The sequence below is a fragment of the Macadamia integrifolia genome, unplaced genomic scaffold, assembly GCF_013358625.1.
Source record: "Macadamia integrifolia cultivar HAES 741 unplaced genomic scaffold, SCU_Mint_v3 scaffold149, whole genome shotgun sequence".
Lineage (NCBI taxonomy): Eukaryota > Viridiplantae > Streptophyta > Magnoliopsida > Proteales > Proteaceae > Macadamia > Macadamia integrifolia.
This window is the reverse complement of record NW_024868226.1, coordinates 284,257-306,279: the sequence shown is the minus strand read 5'-3', so window position 1 is coordinate 306,279 and position 22,023 is coordinate 284,257. Positions and strand designations below refer to the sequence as shown.

At 39.2% G+C, this 22,023-nt stretch overlaps 1 protein-coding gene across 1 annotated transcript in view; it reads right to left on the bottom strand.

Annotated features, from left to right (window-relative positions):
- The window catches only part of LOC122063894 (ER membrane protein complex subunit 10), a 23,997-nt gene extending 2,260 nt beyond the window's left edge, over window positions 1-21,737 (bottom strand). The window contains exons 1-5 of the mRNA XM_042627580.1: window positions 21,390-21,737; window positions 21,172-21,234; window positions 20,986-21,081; window positions 11,771-11,818; window positions 3,707-3,778 (exon numbers count right to left, since the gene is read on the bottom strand). Coding sequence (XP_042483514.1) covers window positions 3,707-3,778; window positions 11,771-11,818; window positions 20,986-21,081; window positions 21,172-21,234; window positions 21,390-21,701 — 591 coding nt within the window. The 5' untranslated portion in view covers window positions 21,702-21,737. The remainder of the gene's footprint in view (window positions 1-3,706; window positions 3,779-11,770; window positions 11,819-20,985; window positions 21,082-21,171; window positions 21,235-21,389) is intronic.
- Between the last annotated feature and the right edge of the window lie 286 nt (window positions 21,738-22,023).

The following is a 22,023-nucleotide window of genomic DNA, read 5'->3' as shown; positions in this document are numbered from 1 at the left end:
AAAAAAAAAAAAAAAAGACTTAATCTTAATGTCTCTCTTAATCTAACCATTGGATAGGCTTCAATTTTTTTTAGTCTTCCTCTCTCTATTCACTAGAATTGACCAAAGTCTGGTAGTCATCTGATTAGTGGATTGAAAGTGACGGATCATTTTATGACTAACTAATTTCTGTTTATATCAAGTCTCTATTTTCTGTTGGTACTTGTTTCTTCCAATTCAACCATTGGTCGGCCTTGATATTTTAGGCACTTTCCAACCCATTAGAGCCTCCAATCATTCCAAGTTTCAGCCCCATCAGTTGTAGGGATTGAGAGATCTTTGCTGTCCAAGTTTCCTTCACATACTTTTAGCACTGTGATTTCAGTTTTTTTATTCCTGTGAGGGTTTCTTGTGTTGTCTTTTCAGCCTAGAAAACCACATCACCTAGAGAAGAATCAGGAACAAAAAAAAAAAAAAAAAAGTAACACCAAAGCAAGTATGAAACTATGACATATTTGCACAGGGAAAAGAGATTTTATCTTAGCCAATTCCAGCATTTTTCTGTTAGGTTTTCTAGTGTTGTCTTTTCAGCCTAGCAAACCTCATCATGTAGAGAAGAATTGGGGACAAGAAAAAGTACAAAACAACAAAGAAAGCACGAAACTAGAACATACTTGCACAGGGAAAGGAGATTATATCCTAGCCAATTCAGATTTTTAACCTTCGACCCCCTGCCAGTCTTCAATATCGACTTCTCCTTGGATCCCAAGCCAATCTCTGATCTCCACCCTTCCAAAACCCTTTTACTGATTCCTAGAGATTCTTCCCTGAACTCCAGATTTAAGGGCCTCAAGCTAACCAACAAGTGTTATATGTATAATTGCAATACTCATTCATCAGATTAGGGGATATCATGTGAGACCTTTCAATGTTATTTTGAATCCCCATTCTTAACTACAATTATAATTACAGCATGATCTAAGCGAGATTCAATCCCAATTCCCAAAGATCTAGTGTGCTATGGAAACTACTGTTGTATGGGATTAGCTGGGTTTGCGGAAGGGAAAGGAATAGATAACTTTCAATGAAAAATCCAGAAGCTAGCCAGGTTTTATTTATGGTCATTAGATCTCTGGTAATGAGATGGGCTCTATTTACAAAAAAATTTAAGGTTCTATAAGGTTCACCAACAGGTAAAAGCTAGTTAAAGTCATCCACGATTTGCCAAAGGAGAGATATATTCAACTATTTATTATTGACTTTTTCTGTAAGACATCTTGCTAATGTACAGATCCTTCCAGTTTGATGCCATGCTGAGATACATGTACATTCTTTTCTTTTCCTCTTTCTATCAATAAATTCTTCTTTGCTTTGCCTAACCCCCACTCCACCACCACCACCAACAACAACAAAAAACTCAGCTTTATCCCAACTTAATGAGGCCGGCTACATGGATCCATGCCAAAAAAGAGAAAAAAAAAAAATGGACAATAGTAAGAGGAAAGAGGCACAACCCAACAAGGTAGGAGAATCTTAGCTAAATGGAATCAGTTACATGGATCCTTGCCCTCCAATGGGTTCTATCCAAGGTCATACTTGGACAAGGAAAAGGCCGAGACTATGCATGTCATTCCTCATCACTTCACCTATGATCATTTTAGGCCTGCCTCTATCTCTTTTAGCTCAGCTTCATTCAAATTTTCAATTTCTCAAAACTTCAAATATGTCCTCCTCTACCATGTTACTTGGCTATATAAAGGAAAATCAAAACCTAACCATGGAAACTAACCTAAATTAGTGATTGAAATAAAATCTCCCAACTTACTTGATGGACACCCTACTCTACAAATAAGGAAACAAATTAATAATCAAAATACTAAATTAACCCCAATTTTTCCCATGCCCAACTGCATCATTTTCATTGATCGTGGCAACTCCCAAATCAGCTCTAATATGCTCATTATTTACTTAATTCTTCCTAGTTTTGCCGTTCATCCATCTTAGCAACCTTATCTTAGCTACATATAGCTTCCTATGCAGATTCTTCACCAAACTATGCTTGTTTTATTAGGAATAAGCCTAGGGTTGGGTTCCACACATGTTGGGCCTTTGATCCCATGTGTTCTGAGTGTAATATGCCACTTTTATGGGTCTAAAAGAGGGGCTCTAAGGTTGCATACAGGATTACTAGTTTGTTTCATTTTTCAATAGTTTCCTTTTTAAGTTGGGTTTGATTTAAGTTATATTTGTTTCCTTCGGAGTCATATTATTAGTTGAGTCAAGTCATTAGTAGTTAGTTTCGTATTTCAGCTAGTTTCAAATTTCAGTTAATTTCTAATTTCAGTTTTTGGTAAGTATTATATTAGGAGACTAAATGAAGGTTTCCTTTTAAGGAACCGTCTATTTTGTAATTCCCTCCCCCATCATTATAAATAAAGAAGAGGAAGCTCCTAAAGCTGAAGAATGATTTTGATAAACAAATTAATGGTTGCTGCTATTGTCTTATGTCTTGTGTTTGATCAAGGTTCATGGAATTGGTGTTTGATTCAATTGATTATCTGCGGTGGGAAGCCCGACAGGTCCTCTTCTACTTCATTATCTTTTCTCTTACTGTTTTCAAGCACTCCAAGGTATCAAATTCCATTTCAATTCATCCCAGGTAAACCACTCTACTGATCAGCAGTACTTTCTATTTTCCAGTTCTGAAACTCTCTTTCTTGTTCCCAAATCCATTCCTGATTCAAGGGCTTTTAACCACCTGATTATCTCCATCTTTTGGTCAAGTGTTAGGCCCCATCTGAAGGTGGTTAGATCACAGTTTGGGCCCCATCAGACCACTGGATGGTCTGCTACACAAATCACCCACAGTTCTGCCCTATTGGATATTTTGACCTAATCTGTTCTGTTTTCTGAGATCGATAGATACGTCTGGTTATTTCTGATTTCTATGGATGCTTGTTCACGATTCATGATCTGTTATGACCCTATTCATATATCTGATTTAGTCCTTTAATCTGGGTTATATTCTGGTCTCATAAATTCCAGTTTCTGGATTCGAAACTCCGATTTACAGATATGTTTTCTTCCTCAGTTCTGATCTGTTTGTTTTTCTATTCTGCTACGGTTATATGGTAGTTCTTTTGATTAAAAATCCTGCAGTTTGGGATTAGGTTGGCCTTGCTAATCCTGGTTCTACATTAGCTTCTTTATATGACACTTCTTAACTGCCTAACATTCCGCCCCATACATCATAGATGGCCACACGACAGTCCCATAGAATTTTCCCTTAAGCTTTAAAGGGATGCACCAGTCACACAACACTCCGGATGCACCTCTCCTCTTCATCCATCCCACTTTAATTCTCTGTGAAACATCATCAACTATGTCACTATCTTTATTTATGGTTGACCCCAAATATCTAAAAAAAACTTCTATGCTGCTTACTGTCATCCCCAACATAAAGCACCTTCCCTACCCAATTACGCACCTGAATGAGATTATACATTATCAATTTTCAACTCTTCCCTAACCTCTACTCAAAGGAAAGCCGGGCAAAAACCACTACCAACCCCGCGCCCCAAAAAAAGCACCCAATATTGAACAAATAAATAAATAACCAAAAATAGGAAACCACATTCCAATTGCATTTATTCTCTTAGGTAGGAAGCTGCACATAAGCAAAATACAAAGAGAAGTTGACTAAAATGAAAAGGGGCATCATAATTACAAGTTTCAGTGGCCGAGGATACTGGCATGCCCCAGGAGAACCATAATTAACAGCCAGAATGTTCACTCCTTCCTGTTTAAAAAACATAAGAACAGAAGAATTTAACAGAAGAAAAAAAGGAATAAATAGAAGGGGAAACTGTAAGAAAAATATTTACAGTGACTAGCTCAGGTTTAACCATAAAGCCATTCGTCAAAAAATAACAGATCATTTGAATGATAGAACAATTATAACCCACTGAAACGCAAAAGAAAAGCCCTCAACTAACCATATAGAAAACAATCCAGGCTTACAAAAGTTACTTGCTTCTTTTTTTTTCCCGGGAGGGGGGGGGGTGTGGATGTGGGGATGGGAGGGTACTCGTCTTGCTCATCAAATCGACAGGATAAGTACCATAAAGATACCTTGCTCACTTGGACATCAGAGGAAAAAGATTTGTATTTCAGATATCAGGTTCCATAAGAGTTCCTAAACATTGGCTATGAGACCTCAAATCTTAATGACAAAACATGCTATAGTTTTCTGTGAAGTGTGAATGTAGAAGACTATAAGCATAGAAAATTTTGTCAATGGTAAAATCCATAAACTGCCTGGTTTGAACAAGGCTTCATGCCCGAGAAACAGACCCCACACCAACCAAATGAAACCCAAGTCCATCAAAGCCATTAACCCATAAATATGTCTCACTGTTAAGAAGCCAGCATCCATAAAATGGGGACAACACTCCGTTAAAGGCCAAAAATTTAAGTAGGCTCACAAAGGCCACTAATGGACCCAAATTTAGTTGTGCATGGGCGATAAATCAATGGTCCATTGGGCTTCTCTTTCGACTTAAGGTAAGTGGACCCCTTCACCATAAGGAGATTGTTACATGAAAATTCCTATAAAAGGCACCCTCACTTTCACAAATGGAAATTTTGTAACAGATACAAGTTCTTGTCCACACTTCACAACCCTTTAGGGATTTGGATTTTGGTTAGAGTCTTATCTCCCACTGAAATCATCCACAGATATTGAGGGCTGAAACTCATTAAGGAGTCCATGTACCACAAAAACAGGTGTGACAGCTGAAATTCGACCCAAGATTGGCCTCACTTCATCATAGCGAAAGGCTAGCCTGCTGAGGGCTGAAACTCTTTGAGGATTGTACCACTTTCATGTATCATCTTGGAAACTTAAGCAATTAAACACCGAATATAACAAAGTTTGACTGCCATTACGGTCAAAACCTTAAGTGATGTAGGTCAATGGAGGAAGAACCAACAGCAATAGCAAATCATAGTGCTCAAGGCGTCGACTAGGCGACCGGGCGCCTTGATCGACCTGGTCACCTTGTTGGTGTTGCCCAACGCCTTGGGTCGCCTAAACACCATACGAACTATGCAATAGCCAGTCCTGAACCTCTTCGGCCAGCCCATCCTTGGCCCCCCATATGGGCCAGCAATGGACTACCAGGGCCAGCATAAAAGCCCTTGTGACTTGAATAAGTATTAAGCCCAACTAATGGGCCAAGTTTGGGCCCATTAAGGGATCCCTTTAAGCGACTTCCATGAAATGCAGTAGTGGATTCCCTCACCATTCAAGAGGTGAGTTTTAGAAGTTATTAATAAAATAGGAGCTGTCCTACAGCCCCTCATGATTTGAGTATTGAAGGAAAAAAAAGGCTTGTTGATTGTTGCTGTGTGAGTGGGGGTGTCAATCGGTCGGTCTGTCCGGTTTCAGTCAAGCCGAACTGGTTTTGGGCTGGTAATAGGCCAAACCGTTAAGCCAAAAGTCGGTTTCGGTGCGGTTGACTTAACGGTCTCTTCTTGTGCCATTATCAGGCGCAACAGGTTCGTTTTCAGTTTTTTCATATATATGCCTCAAAAAAATACTGAAAATATGGTTTTTTATTTAATTTTTTCCACTTTTTATCAGCTCATCCAGGTTTCTGTCATTTTGGCTGGTCCGTTTTGTTTCTAACAGTTTCATAAAACCCCAACCCCAAACCAAACTGATAAGGGTTCTTTTTGGTTCAAGCTGAACTGGTTGTTTTGGTCAGTCTGATTGGTTCAGGCTGGAATTGACACCTCTATGTGTGAGAAAGTCATGGTGCGAGACCATTGGTTAGTTAAAGACTGACCAACGCCATAGGTGAGAGGCCTTAGTCATATGATTCATAACCCCCTTCTTCCTTTCCCTTCTCTTCTATCCTTTCTTCTTAGTTTCTATTTTGTTAATCCTGCAACAAAGCCCCAACAGAGTTACCAAGCCTTCAATATACCTTGTTGTTGCTGCTGTTTATTTTTGTTAAGTGTACTTCATTGATCCATCCACAGCAGCTAAGTTTAAAGACTTATTCAACCCCTATGGTTCCTTGTTTGGGAAGTTTTCTGGCTGCAACTTCAATAGCACGTAATCGACAATCTAACCATTAGATTATTGTGTAACTTTGGGAGTTCCAAGAGGTGGACAGATGCTGCCTTCAACCTGGCTTAGAACCTGAACTGTAATTGGATTAAGAAGTTCTTGGTACAAATTTTATCATATACTTTCTAATTATGTGCTAGTGTTGAACTGGAGAATCCAGCGATCAGACTGAGGGGAATTTTTAGAGTTGTTCACTGTCCATTCTTCTTGGCATCCGTCTGGAACTTTACACTATTCTGTCCATTGGATTAGGGTTTAGTGGTGATTGTTAATTTGTAACTCAGTTTCTAATTCTGTGCTGCGTTCTTCTGAGATATTTGACCACTGGTTTTGGCTGATTTTTATATATGTTGATGTCCATATGGATTGATGAATATGCTACTGTTTTCATGCCATTCTACCATGTGGGCAAGGAGATGTGAGCTTCTAAATTGGGGGGCTAGTTTCTATTTCAGTCCTTTGCCTGTAACTTAAAATCTAACGATTGGACTGCTATACCGTTTTGGGGCATCGAATTACTAATAGTTGCCTAAATGTTATATGATTTTGGCATTAATCAGAATCCTAGATTGCTGATTCTGAGCCCTTCAATTCTGCCTTTGGGTTGGAATCTGAAACCAATTTGGTATCAGAGCTATAGCAGAGGCAGTCCAAGGACCCCGAACCAGACCTGTGATCCTGTAAATCAACTATTGAAGATGACGCAACAAATGTTTGCCGAACAGAGGCAACTTTCTGACAGAATGACTGCCATAGAACAAAGGAAGTGTACCCTTATCACTATACAAGGTAGCTTTGAATATCTACGGGTATGAGCATGGTTTAAAGTATCTCCGATACCGATATGATACCCTCCAATACGTATCTTAAATTTAGCCGACCGATGCGATACACACCGATACGATACATTGAATTTTTACAATCCTTTCGTATCAATATATATCCCACGATACATACCGATATGCACTAGTACACTATCGATACGTACTGATACTCTATGGAAAATATAAAATCGAGGTGAAATATACATTTCAGTATGTATCGGTAAGAATCGGTAAGTATTTGTATGTATCGATCGGTACGTATCGATGAGTATCAGTACGTATCGGTGAGTATCGATATGTATTGATCAGTACGTATCGGTGAGTATCGGTACGTATCGGTGAGTATCGGTATGTACCGATACAGTGCGCTACTGTCATATAATGGCCAAGATGGGTATTTTTTCAGAAAACACGATTTTTTGAGGGGTTTTTGTTCCAAAGTTACCAGCCATATTTCTCTCTAACTAAAGTAGAAATCAAGGTTGGGAACAAAGATTTTACATTTTTGGGACAACTACAAACCTTGAATTCTTAATGCGATACTCTCAATTTAGTGTTTATGCATAATACATATTATCAATAGCTTTTTTTAACAAATTATTTATGCAAAAGTGTTTAAAAAGGTATTTCATTTCCATTTATGTGCGTATCTTTAGTGTATCTTAGCGTATCTTCGATACGATACGATACCCTCCGATACGTATCGTAATTTTGGTTGACCGATACGGCAACCGATACCGATACTTTAATCCTTGGGTACGAGGGGTCAGAAAACTCATTCTACGGCCAAAACCACTCAAAAAATTACGGGTAGAGGGCCACAGAGAATTTGGCATTCATTGTTGTAATCCTCAGTATGTAAGGCGATTCTCCAATTAGGACTCCAAGACTCACCAAACCAAAATCCCTAGACTGACCCTCAATGGTATATCAGACTTGGGGATTTTTGGGAAAATGGGTATTTTAACTCAGAAAAATGTCCAAAACATGATAATTCACTTAAGACCATAGGGTGTAACAACCGAAAAGGATGCTTCGGTCAATGTGTAGGTCGACCGGCTCCCAGCCAATTGACGTTTCCCGAGACCAGCCTATTCTCAAAAAGGCTGTTGGGCAGCCTGTGGACAGGCCGTGGTCTGTCCCAAGTCGGAGTGCCAGTTAACTGGCATCCTACCAGCTCCTGTAATGGGACCATAAAACAACCAGTTCACCAATGGCTAAAATAAGAGAGGTTTGATGGCCTACAATAAAAGGTCGACTGGCACGTGCCAAAATTGAGCTTTAGGGCCCCATTTCAGGCAAGTCTTTTGAGCTGCCTCTGACCTTTATTTACGAGACTCGTGGGAGCCTTTAGGCGTAACTTTTGCACTTCAATTGGAAAATCTTTCTTGAGTCTAAGAGCCCAAATTGTTGAGAATCATTATTGTTATTTCATTTGTATACGTACCTTTTAGATGTTGACTTCGTGCTTTCGATTTGTGCTTGGCTATTGAGCCTTTGCTTCTTTATCTTCTCAATTCAAGAGATCTGTAGGTGTTGCTAGTGGTGAGCCTTAGAAACCACTATAGGTTTGAGTATAAGCCCAAACACTTGGGTCATTTTTGAACCTGGAAAACAATTGTGAAGGCTTGATCAATGCCATTGGGAAGTTGATCGGTTTAGCCAATGTTCCCGTCAAAAGCAGAATTTGGGTTGAATTGACATTTTTTTTATGGTTGCTATGGTTTGACGTTGGCTGGTTGGTTCCTCCTTCCTCTCCATCACATTCGACTCCTCTCATCTCAGGGGCAATCCATGTACTCCCCTTTCTTCTATTCTTCTTCTTTCCTCCAGTTTTCCTCCCAGTTCATATTCTTCTTGTGGCATCACCTTGATTCCAGTGGTCCTAGCAGCCAACCGCATTTGGATCGAACTCCATAGATCCATCTTTGCTCCTCTTGAAATTCTGTGCGGTGTTCATAAATTAAATGATAATTCTAATTGTTGAGATTGGGATCGAGAACACAACCACCATGAATTCTAACTGTAGAGTTTGGTATCAGAATACATCCACCGTGATAAGAACTAGGCCTTCAAACAGAACCAAGATCTTTTTTACCACCAGGATAGGTTTTAGAGGATTTTTTTTTTTTAAATTATATTTTGGTTGCTGATTGGGTTGTTTGTCAATTGGACTCAAGAGTTCTATGGGTAGGCAACCTTTTCCTGAAATTTCAAGTCGATTGGTGCTATATAAACTGAGATCTTTCACCTGAAAGTAAACCAGGTTTACCACTGGTTTTCTGCTTGTCGAAAGGAGAAGAAGAACCACGCTGTTGCCATTTACAAATAAGGTCCTGACTTTCAAGAATTACATGAAAGCTCTTCCTTTTCTGATATTGTTCTGCTCTTTGCCCACACAGTTTTAAACTCTAAAAAATCTACTCTCTTAAAAATTTATTCAATTTTTGGTCCAGATTCTGTTTTCCATACCAAATGGGTCCTAAACTGTTCTGAATATCTACAAAATTACCACTGATCACTTTACTTAGTTTTATTCACTTTGGTGGGCCCATAGCGCCCCAAATTTTATGGTCTCGTAACCCTACTGATGGGGAAATCTGAGTATATCAGAGGCGTCGTCGCAGAGATCATGGGAAGCTAGCTTCAATGTGGCTGGGAGACATCTTCATGGGAAGCTAGCTGCAAGGAAGGCCACCAAAGAGGCTGTCAACAGCCTTGCCCCTCTTTCCTTTCTTTTCAGATTGATACAGCCAACCGTGGGCCCCACCTGGACAGTTGGCGCAGATATGAAGGACGGAGAGTTGGCTCCATCGAAACTACTATTTGGTTACTTTGTTTTAATGTTATTTGTTTCCTTAGTTGTTATATTAGTTAGTATTCTTTCATTATTGCTTTCCGAGTCTTTGGGTTAGATTAGGAAACTTATTTGTCTTAAGTTAGTAGGTTATTTTTAGGACTCTTTATTTTATTTCTTTCTTTCATTATTGGATAGTCTTAAGAGTCTTCAGTTTATAGTTGTAAGGCCATGCTGCTGGTTCTTCCTCTTCCCCCCATCATGGAGCATGCTGCCCCTCCCTTCATGGTGAATCCTTCTCCTCCTCTTCTCTAATAATCTGGGCATAAGGTAAGAATCGAACCCCTCTTCTCCCCCCCCCCCTATGATCCTCTGTCTTACTCTTTGCTACAAATCTTACACTTGATGTCATATTGCCTGCTGTTTTAGTGACTTCTTGCATTAAATTGTTTGTTGTCATTTGTTGGGTGTTGGGTTGAGGATAGTTGAGGATAGCACAGCACTTATTCTTTGGAATACTTGAACTAACCAGTACTCAAATTGAAGAAAAGCTGCCATGTCCCCTTCCCCATATGGCTCAATTGAATCCTAGTTAACTTGCCATATTCCCTTTAAGGTTATTCTTGTTTATTGTTGCACTGGTTTTCTAGTTTTGATCCACATGTGGCATCATATATAGTGCTGCCAGTCTTTGTTCTCGGTCTTTGCTTAGGCCCAGTTAAACATTAATACAGTCCACTTGGTCAATCAGTGTAGGAACCCTAGTCCCTAGGTAACCCCCTACATCAGCGGGGTTGCATTACACAAACTAGTCCCGAACATATCGACATATACCATGCAATGGACAAAAGAGGAAATTCAAAGTGTTAATTAGTGCTTCGACCATGGTAAATACAGGTGAAATCGTACGTGTTTGACTTGTCGTCTAAACTGAAAGGGTTGACTTCTTTTAGGACTTTGCATCAACTTTCTCTCTGAGCCTTTCAATTTCTGAAAGGAGAGAGATGGTCAGAAAACACAGATAGAGCTTCAGAAGCTGTCACATTTCTGTGTAGAATTTGGCATCTGCAAAGTGAGCTTCAGACTCAATGAATGTTGATCTCCTGCAAGGCTGCAACAACCATCTTTTGGACTCTATCTTGGCTATACTTGAAACATTGGTGTCATAAAGGCCAATAGCATATGGCCTGCCAAAATTTTGTCGACACAAACTTTATTACTGGAATAATTCAATCCACAAACTCCAAATTTCGTGTTGATGTCCAAAATGGGAAGTACACTCTTGCTTTACAAGCTCTACCATAGAATGCCAAAGTTATTGACTAAGACGATAGTCGAAAGATGTTTTTCTCAACTTCAAATGTAGTAGATTAGATCTCTATATTTGCACTTACTGGATGATAAAGACTAAAGAGCAAATCCTCCTCGAAAGGGATCCTGAAAGGAGCAATCCTCTCCCATACATGTGTGTGGATGCTTGTAGTGAGATGATAAGAGTCCTACTAAAATGTAAATTCCTCAAGGGTCTAATTTTGACAAGAGTTTGAAGAGGTCATTAAGTCTAAACCTGTGCATATTAAATACAAGAGTGGCATTCTAGTCTCTTCTCACATAACCACCTCCTCATAGTGGCAAGGTCCACCTGTATAGAACATTCATTTGTAGCCCATTAGAAACCAAGTTTAGGTCCATTGACTGGCTATGGTCAGCATGCTTAGATTGTGGGCCTTGACTAGGGTGCGATGCCCCTTTTATGGACATCAAGTCCTTTGGGGTGGGACTCACTATGGGCTAATGCTTTCATTTGGAGGGCAATCGGTCCATTCATGGGCCTGCAGCACCTTTACACCAAGGGCAGTTAAGTGATTTTCCCTCGGAAAAACTTCTAATGTCAATCTATTCTAACTAGAATAAGACAATTATGAAGTTATTGCAAACCCAACAAAAACCAAAAGTTTCTACGATTTAATAAACTATTAGGATTTTTAAAGAATCATTCAACAAACAGGACTGCTATATTGAGTTGGATATTACCATGTGAATGACAAAATGCTCATCCAAAGTCTCCCTCAGAAGGCACCTCTGAAACAAAACAAAAAGGTAGTGTTAATGCAAAATAAACTCAGTTACATGACAATCTATATATCAAGAGAATAGGACTTCAAGTTTTTAGTTGTAATGAAACCCATGCCACACTTCAATTTAGCTGAAGCTTAGCTCATAAATTTCTCATAAATAGAGTTTAATCATATTATTTTTTGCTTCACTCTCAACCTCTTCTCTTGCCAAATATCTCAGCAGCTTACTGCAGTACCTTCCCATATGCACCCTATGTATAACGTTTCAACTACAGCTAACATAGGATTTGACACGTTGAAAATTGGATATCTCATATGAGATACGGTGGGGGTGGGGCATTTTGGGTGGTGGAATAAAAAGGAAAAGCCAATGAAATAATGGATTTTTTTTGTTCACGTAAAAAAACCAACCCCTGCAATAATTCTAGCAGAATAAACTCCTCATATGATCACCACATCATACAGCCATTCTCTTCGGGACTAAATGAGAGACTAATAGATCTTTACATCACATAAATAGCAACAGTCATGAATTATAGAATAGGAACAGAAAATGGGTGGTGATGCAAATACAAATGCACTTAACTGGCTGGACCAGCATGACCGGCTATGGAAGCCAACAGCCAAAAAGAACCAATCCAGCCTAAGATTTTGGTCCAACAAGGGTTGGAAATAAATTAGGCACCGTTTGACAACGTTTCGTTTATGTTGTTTCTGCGTTTTCTTGTTCCCATAAACGGAGAAACAACCTAAAAAGCGTTTGAAAAAGTTTTTCTGTTTCACCCATTTCTAGAAACATAAATCAAAATTTATGCCTATTTACAATTCTAGAAACGACTTTGATGAAACAAGTCATACTTGTTTAGTCGTTTCCAGAAACAAATTTGAGAGAAAAAAAACCTATTGTGCCCGATAAATCTCTCAACTATTTAAACCTAAAAAAAGGCAACCAAACCCTCTCTCCCTTTTGGGCATCCGATGATACTATTGGGTTCTTTAGTGGCATTATGTCTGCAAAAAACGTTTCAAGAAACAGGTTTATCAAACACCAAAAAATCCAATTTTGTTTCCGGACAAGTGAAAAGTTGTTTCTGCTGTTTCTAAATACAGAAACAGCAGAAACGTTATCAAACGGTGCCTTAGTAGTTTGTTTTGTCTTTTATTTCATGCCTTCTATTTTCCAGACTTGAAAATAGGAGTTAGAATCAGTTTAGGATCTATTTCCTTTTATATTTTGTTTCCTAGATTAGGCTAGTTTCTTATTTTAGTTAATTTCCATTTTATGTCTTTATTTTCCTATATATTGTTTGTAATCGATAGACAAGTTAGAGATTGATTTGATTTTGAATAAGAATTGGTTTGGTTTGCGCTCTGTGAGTCTGTGCTTCCCCTTTCCCTCCTACTACTATGATCTTCCCCTTCTTCTCTAAGGGCTCTCCATCAAGTGGAACACTGATTGACCAGAAACTGAGCAAGTATTGACATCGCTAAACATAATCCACAAGGTTAGGATCTGAATTGGAAAATTGCCATGCTAAATTTTAACCACCAAACACGACTCTTCACACCAATGACCATCCTCAGACAGGAGATAATCCAACATCCCTATATACCTTTTAGCTTCTATAGAGAGCCTAAATCTTTCATATCTTATATCTTATATCTTATATTGTTTGATTAGTTCTTAAAACCTATGATGAAGGACCTAGAGATTCTACAAGGAGTGAGTTTAAATCTCAACTAGACTTAACTTTGATGGTAGAAGAGAAAGAAGCTTGCCATTTGGCTACTGGAAGCATAAACAAAAAGATGAAATTAGGTTTAAGGTGAATATAGAATTAGTTTTGAAAGCTTCCTTCACCTATCGTATGTATCGGGGCTTGGCTTCATCCCAAACCAAGGAGGCATTCTAGAGGGGCGTGTGTGTGACGAAGGCATATGACAACTTAGTGCTAAAGGTTACGACTACAAACAAAGCCAGAAGCAAGTCACAAGCAACTCACTTCGATTCTCGTTGGGATTGGATATAGATGGACATACGATACAATTTCACTTCCCAGTACAGACAAAACAAAAGAATGAGCTTCACTCAATTGGCCTTCCTACGCTAACGAATGCCAGTTTTGGTGAGTTAAGTGTAGAAAAATAGTGAAATAGGGGATGCTCTGGATGTTTCAGAGCCTGCTTTAATAGACACCGAAAGCAGAAAATAGAAAATGGAGGAAGAGAAGCGGAAGAAAAAGAAGAAGAGAACTCACCTAGAATCCTTTGAAGTGTCCACCGTCAAAGGAATTTAGGAATCAATTTCTGAAACTGAAGGAATCCACCTTACCATGTAGACAAATCTATCTCTACAACCATGGATCCACACGGCATCAGCACAAAGCTAGAGAGAAAATTTTACATTCATTCTATTCTATCCAAAAGTACAATGTTACAAATATATAGTGTTAAATTACTAGTTACTTTTCCTACAGCCAACTTGGTACTTATCCCTTGTTGGTACTTATCCACAAGCGACTAAAAACTTAATCCAAAATGACAATAATACTCTTATCTAGAACCCTTAATTACAAGAATGCCCCAAAATGCAATTTCAACTGAAAATAACTCCCAACTTATAAACCTTACAATTATACACTTGTAACCACTAATAGCACCTAATAAACACAACTTAATGACATTTATTTACATAAACAAAAAAAATCACAAAACAGGCTTCATAAAGGCATAGACTAAAAACCCAAATTTAGCCAACAACAAGGCTTTGCTCCACATCAGCCTATAGTGCCGAGCTCGAAAACCCTTAACTAATTGATTTCATTAGTACTGCAGGGCAGCTACTTGTTTAGAACTCTTTTGTATTTTCAATAGTTCAGTGACATTTCTGTAGATGGGCTAAATTCTATACTCCTCTCAGCCATGAGAGAGATCAGACTTGTCATTTTGAGAAGTATCCACATACTGGCTGGAGTTTGCAGCACCAAAACCTAGATAACCTTCTGTCCATGAAGAAGCACAACTTCAAAAAATAGCTATGTCCTATCTTGATGCGGATCCAGGTTCCAAAAATCGGAATTGGATCACTTAGGGCCCACAAGGATGACTAAACATCTCAATTTAATGATAAAGGGGCAATATTGTAAATTCAGGAACACTCAAGCACTTAAAAGGGGGGAAAATAAATAATAGGGTCAAACTGAAATAGAAATTAAAAAGAAGGGTATTCTGGAATTAGTAAAGGAATGAGGGAAATATTAGAACACAAGTTTAAGAAAAGAGGGGGTTAATTGTAAATAGAACAAATTAGGTTACTTAAGAATAAAAGAAAAGTCATCTTCTACCTTAGGTCACGTTAGGGAGCAAAACCAGCGGTAAGGAGAGGCTTCAAATCGATTGAACTCCTTCGATAGGCCTCGGTTTGGCCTGAACTTCCAAACTAAGACAGCCAACCCTGTGGCCTCTTGATTCTGGCAGATAGGTACCCCAAACAGCAAGCAAACAAAGAACGGTAGCCCCTGCGATTCAGATCTGGGGGTAATGGGAGAACCAGAACCTGCAACTGGTTGACCCGCTCTCAATAGAGGATGGTTTAGGGGAGAAACTCCAGGATTATGATCACCTATGAGAGACCTACTCTCGACCCAAACCTCAAGGTCAATCGAGTGGAATTAAGACCTCCGCGAAGACTTCTCTCAGTTCTGGTAGTATCGCCCAGAACAGTATGTTGAAATAAAACCCACAAAAATAATGAAGAAGAAGAAATAAGAGGAAGCAAGAATGGAAAAAGAAGATCTGACAAGACAAGCTCAGAGAGGGAGAACAAGCTTCACGGCAGCCATAACATTCATTCAAATTTTCAATTCTTCAACAAAAAGAAAAAAATAAAAAAATAAAATAAAATAACTGAATTGCTCTATCGATTACATGTCCAAATTTAAAGGGAAAAAAATCAAAACAGTTAATGGAAATTACTTGAAAGGAAACTACTCTAAAATTAGAAGCTAACTAATTCCAAAAGAAATTGTTTCTCAAACAAAAGGAAATCAAATCAAAAGATATTTTTTTCTATATCCATCGCCCAACTGCATCATATCTTCTCGGCATCCTCCTTTCTTCTTCCTCCTAATTCTTCTTCAACTTGTGGTAAACTTTTAAACTCTATGTAACACCCTAATCTGACTATGTCCCTACTTGTGAATAGGGACGAGGACAGAACAGAGAAAACCAATATTGGCATGGTTGGCAATTGTGGAGTGCCAGGAAGGCAAAAGTGACCCTACTTGTTCTTGTTCAGCCTACCAATATCACTGAAAAATTCATCAGGAAGATTGGGCAAACGGGTAATTTCTAGTTCACAAGAGACTAGGTACAAAAGGGTAGGACGACAAGCTAAAGGTGGCTGAAATGCTGCCAACCGGCAGGTCCAAACAGGCCAGCCGGTTGGACTGGCAAAATGCAAATTTTTGGGCTTTTGCACTGTGGGGCCCACAACTCTGCTGTGCAAATCTCCATCATACCCCTATGGTATTAGACCTATTTGAGGTACAAAATGCATATTTTACATTTACAAATAAAAAAGGGAAAAATTAAGCTTTATAAATCCAATATATACTAGGTTAGTTAGGTATTATATAGGAATTAAATGGGGCCAGCCAAACAGACCCTTAAGTCTGTTTGGGCTGCCCTATATAAAGGCTATTAGGTCTGTAATTCATCCCCTTAAAAACTTTTAGGGCTGTTTCTACAGTAAGGGGAAGAAGGAAGAAAAGTGGAGGAGGAAAGAGAAGGAAAGAAAGGAAGAAGAAGAAATTGGGAGAGAGCCGCTTCACCTGAGGCTGCTTTTGGACCAGCACTGCCCACAGGTGAGTCCTATTACCCACTACAGTAAAATAATTTTTGTAGCTCAATTCAATCAGGTAATCAGGTTTAGGGTTCTAGCTCAATTGGGGATTGCCAAGAAGTCCATGTGAGCTGAGAAGCTGCCCAATAATAAAGCCCTAAATTTTGGAAGAATTAGGGACTGGGATTAGTAAGGAATTTGTTCTTATAAACCCTAAAACATAGGGTTTCAATTATTTCAGTGGAATTTTGGGTAATTGAGACTGAATTGGGGCTGATTAGGTGAAGTGTTATCAAAGCCCTAGTACAGGAATTCATACTAGGTTTAATTCTTGTAATGATATAATTAAATCCTTCTCTAAAAGTTCTCCCTGAATCCAATTTGGGTTGGAATTCAATTCTAAGGGTTAAACTCTGAATTCCAACTTAAATTGGTACAGTGAACTTGTAAGAAGGGATTCAATTCTGCAGATTTGTGGAAGTCCCTGTGAAACCCTAACCACCCCAGACTCCAACAATTGGATCCAAGAAATGGGTCAATAGAAGACCCAACTTGAGCCTTCAAACCTCACCTGACCAATTTGGACTTCAGAAAAGAGATTGGGGCCCAAATAAGCCAAGGCAGAGTTCAGCAGAAGGCTGGCAGAATCAAAATTCTGCAGAAAACAGGGAACCAGCCAGTCGGTTGCTGCCTAGCCAACCTGCTGGTTGGGGTTCCAGAAGCCAAAATGGCTGAGGTAGTGACCAGTAAGCCTGTACTCTGTGATAGAAGTTTGTATAACCATGTTACAATAAAGACAAGGACCTAACAGAAATGAAGGTGAGCAACTGGGACTTGGTGAGTTTTTTTTTTTGGGGGGGGGGGGGGGGGGGGGGGGACTGCTGGTATAATTCCGGGACACCCTACCTAAGAGTGGGACCTTTCCCTTCATGTGACCCCAGTAGTGAAGGAAACTGGAAACCTAGACTGTGCAGTGAAGAACAGTCATACGCCCAACTAAATTTAGGAATTGGGATGATATACTTAGACAAGCTGGGGTAGGACTGTAGGATTATATCCCGAAAATAATTATTTAATTATCTGTGAAATAGGAAATATAAGTTGCGGTGAGAAAGAATATTTGAATCGAGAAACCGAATTTCAAGAATTTGGACACCAAGGTGAGTGGGTGCCCTGACTTGTTTTATAGTGTTTATTATTTTAAATCCTGCCTGTGATCCATGCACTATGGTTGTATGCTTATAATTATTGTTATTATTCTAATACTGACTTGTGGAACGAGAAGCTGGAACAGGTAAGACAAGTAAGATGGGGCATTGATAGGTGCCCAATGGTTACAGTATGCATGTTGTGAATGGTTGATGATTGAATATGCATCATGTAGAAATTATGGGTTAGGTTATCACCACCCAAGTGCTACAACCCCTTGCTAGTAAGGGGATAGGTACTGACTAATCCCGACCTATGGCTGCCTGATTAGCAGTACACTTCCGTGGTACGACGTATTGTACCTAGAGACGGATAACAGCAGGACACGACGTATTGTACACTTGATTGCCCGAGGTTACTAACCTAAGGGTTAGCTAGGGGACCAAGGTTCTTTCCAGGATTGACTGACTCCTGCCTGCAACGAGCTTGTATTCCTAAGGCCCAACGTACAGGGTAGAGAATACCACCTATGTTGCGTAGCACTATACCATTGACATCAGACTTAGTAATGGAATAGGAAGTAGTGTAACTTAAATCAATCCATGAGTATCATATAAGGTGTGGAGCATGCATTGCATCATTTGCATTGTGTTTGCTTGCTTGCCCCCACCCCCTCACTAAGCATGATGTGTTCACCCCTCTTTATCTACTTTTCTAGATGACGAGACCGGTGTTTTGCCGATTGTCAGCTTTGATCATGAGACAGTGGCCTTAGATTACTTGGCCAATATTCCATACAATGAAACCGACCATGGAATCGACTGTGGATGTTATGACTGTGCCTATGGAGGCCAATTCTTCTGAAGAATAGGATAGACTATTCATATGCCTTTTTGTGTTTATATTTCCATTGATGCAAACTCTGATGTACATAGTCTACTTTTGAGATACTATAAACTATGTAAATATTCTTTTGTAAGGTATATGACTTTTATCTGGATAACTGTAAATATAATGTATCACATAGTGACACTGGAAATGATGTATTATATCTCACTGATGGACTGTTTATATTTATATGACTTTTGATCTTTAGTTGTGTTGTTGTGGTGTTATGATCTGCCTTAGTCTAGATCCTAGGGAAACAGACTGACTAGATACGGTGAGGTGTCCAATGCCACATACCTTGGCCTATTTGAGGCAGGGTGTAGACACTCTCCTTCAGTGACTAAGCATTGGTAGAATGCCTACAAGTGGTTCCCCCATAAAGAGTTATGACCAAACAATCAGAGCATAATGAAGGTCTTTAATGTAGGAGTAGATTACAAGAAGATAACCCCCACAATTTATAAACCCCAAACAATACAACTAGCAACCCCAAATTACAATCAAAAGACTTTAGAAACAAAGGAACAAAACCCAGAGACAACCCACACAAGAAGTATGCAACCCAACCAAGAAATAAACCCAAAAGAGAGACAATCGGTAGGAGAGAGAAAATCTCCTGCGCAAGGTAAACTGAGGGTGGGGCAGCTACTACTGTGGAGCTCAGAATGAGCTGCAACTTGGGTAGCAGGCAGCCCCTAAGAAGGGTACAAAAACCTAAAAATTTGAGGAACTTTTGACGAAGGGTTATGGAGATACTTTCTAGATTTCAGCCCTAGGAGATAGATCGCAGGCTTCAAGAGGGAGAATTCTTGTGAGTCGATTCTGGTCCTAGAAAGCTTGGACAGATCTGAAGTCTTAAACTCTTACAGCCGCAGTGAGCATAAACTGCAAGTAAATAACAAAGAACTGAAGCATTTAAAGTAGCAAGAACCAAGAGAATTGTGGGTGAGGACTGAGGAGGCTATCTCGACCCGGGCAACTCACCCACAGCTATCTCAGCTATTTAGAAGCAACTAACTGCAATCTTTGTTTATTCAAATCTGAGAATTATGTGTACATAAGCTCCTCTATTTATAGAGGGCAGAATAGCAATCAAACTACAACTAGGAGCTAGTTTCCAAATAGGACTAGACACTCCCAGTACAACTAGGACTTAAAATAGACTAAGACTAAGACTACAACTCCAACATGGAGTGGGATTAACCAACTAATAGTCCATATAGGACATTACAATCGGTGAGCCCAATGGGCCTCACTTATTAAACAAATAATTAAATCCCTATAGCTAGAATCGATGGGCCCTTATTCTAACAACTAAATCAGCCACTTAAAGTGGACTTAAGTGTGGATCAATAGGCCGTTCTTGGCTGGGCCTTTCTTCCTCTAATAGATCTTCCCAAAGTGTGGATCTACATCAGTCTTCCAAGAATTTAAGAATGCAGATCATAAATAGGACCACCAATTCAACATCCAGCCTTTTGTACAAGGAGAAGAGTCATAAATCCTAAAGACTTCCACCCAAATAGTCTGACTAGAAGTGCTACATAGCATTGGCAAAATAATCATCCAGGAGGCTTAAGAGGAAGTAGACAGGATTGTATCTCCTGCTTAAGGAGCTTTTGTGGATAATACAAAAATAATAGTTAAAAGCTTAATAGCAATTGACAACGTGGAAGATAAGAATTTCAGAGGCTTTTTTCTCATTTTCTAATTATTGAATTTTCCAGCGATTTTAGTTGAGAAGTATTCCTCTTCCGCCATCTTTCCTACATAAATAATGATTGGGTTGGAAAACTAGTCCTCATAAATGGCTGACTCTTGCTGGCCATTCTCTACTCCCCCAATCTTCAAAACCCAAGAAAAATGCTCACCCCTCACATCAATCTCCTCTTTCCTCCCAAGTTTTCCTAGTTTCATAATAATAATAACACTTTCCACATCGATGTAATTTTTTCTTAACCTTCTACTCTAGGTCTCAGTTTGCCCACCCGCCACTCCCCAAAAAATATGGAGTTTCTCCTTCTAATTCTGCATAGCCTAAAAGAAGGAAAATAGGCCCTTGTAAATGAATTTGAATGGGGAAACTGTCAATTGTTAGACACATTGGCCATTTTATAAATCATCTATTTAGCCGTTTCATGGTCCCAAATGTCCATTTATTTCTCATAAGAACATCTATACTGTCTCCAACTGCTAGTTCAAATTCTTAAAACATGAAGCATACGCCAAGCATTCACCAGAAATTAGAAAACTAGAATATATTTAAAACAAAGAGTTGACCATCGACTTACTGCTTTGACCGAAGAAATAATGTTATCCCTCCCAGGAGGGCTCAACACGTTTGATGGTACCCTTATCCTATAGAAGTCGTCATTTTTCAACAGTTTCTGCAGAAAGTAATATATAGCACCTCAAAGTTATTACTAAATATCTATAGACATAAAAGTCAAAATCAGTTAGAGACAAAGAGCAGTTACTTTGAATTCTTCATTCTCTGTTTCATTGAAACCATTCCTCGAAAACCGAAGCTTGGTGAGAGTCTGAAAGTTTCAAATTTAACATCAATCAGAGGAAATTGAAAGAATCCACAACTCAAATTAAACCCCTAACTACACCAAATACCCAGAATTTTCGAACTTTAATCAACAACAACAACAACAACAACAACAAATTAGAAATATAGATCGCAACCCACCTGTCCACCATGACTCCAAGTCTTGAGGCGAGCTGTAAAGGTTCCCGCAGGCGAGAAATCGGAGTCACTGAAGGCATGTTCTAGCAAGAAATGGACCTTCGAATCAGAGTCTTGATCGAAGGAGGATCTCTTTCTGATAGAAGGAGATTTTTTAGGGTTTACGTAATCGAGATCAGGTTTTCTGCCACCTTCAAGACCGAATTCCTCGTCGTCTTGAAGCTCGTCGGACTGGAACCCAGATGAAAAGAGCAACAAAGAGAAGCATAAAACGAAGCAGAAGCTGAACAACGAAATCTCTCGATTTCTTCCCATCTCTTCTCTGGAGGATTTGCAGTGATGTGAAGAGGGCGCTACTGCTGAATATAATGAATTACCGACCAGCATCACAATACACGGAATCGGCGATCTAATCGGCACATGCCGATTCGGATCATAGTTCTAAAAATCGGTTTTGGATCGGACCGATTTATACTTTTATCCGAATCCTGACCGAGTTAGAGCTGATATGGGCCGATCCAGAATGATACCGTATCTGATACCAATTACTAAATCCATGATTTCTATCCAATCTGATCTTCTTCTTTTTTCGGTAAGTAGATTTATTGAATATTATATTGTGGCAAAGTCGAGGCCT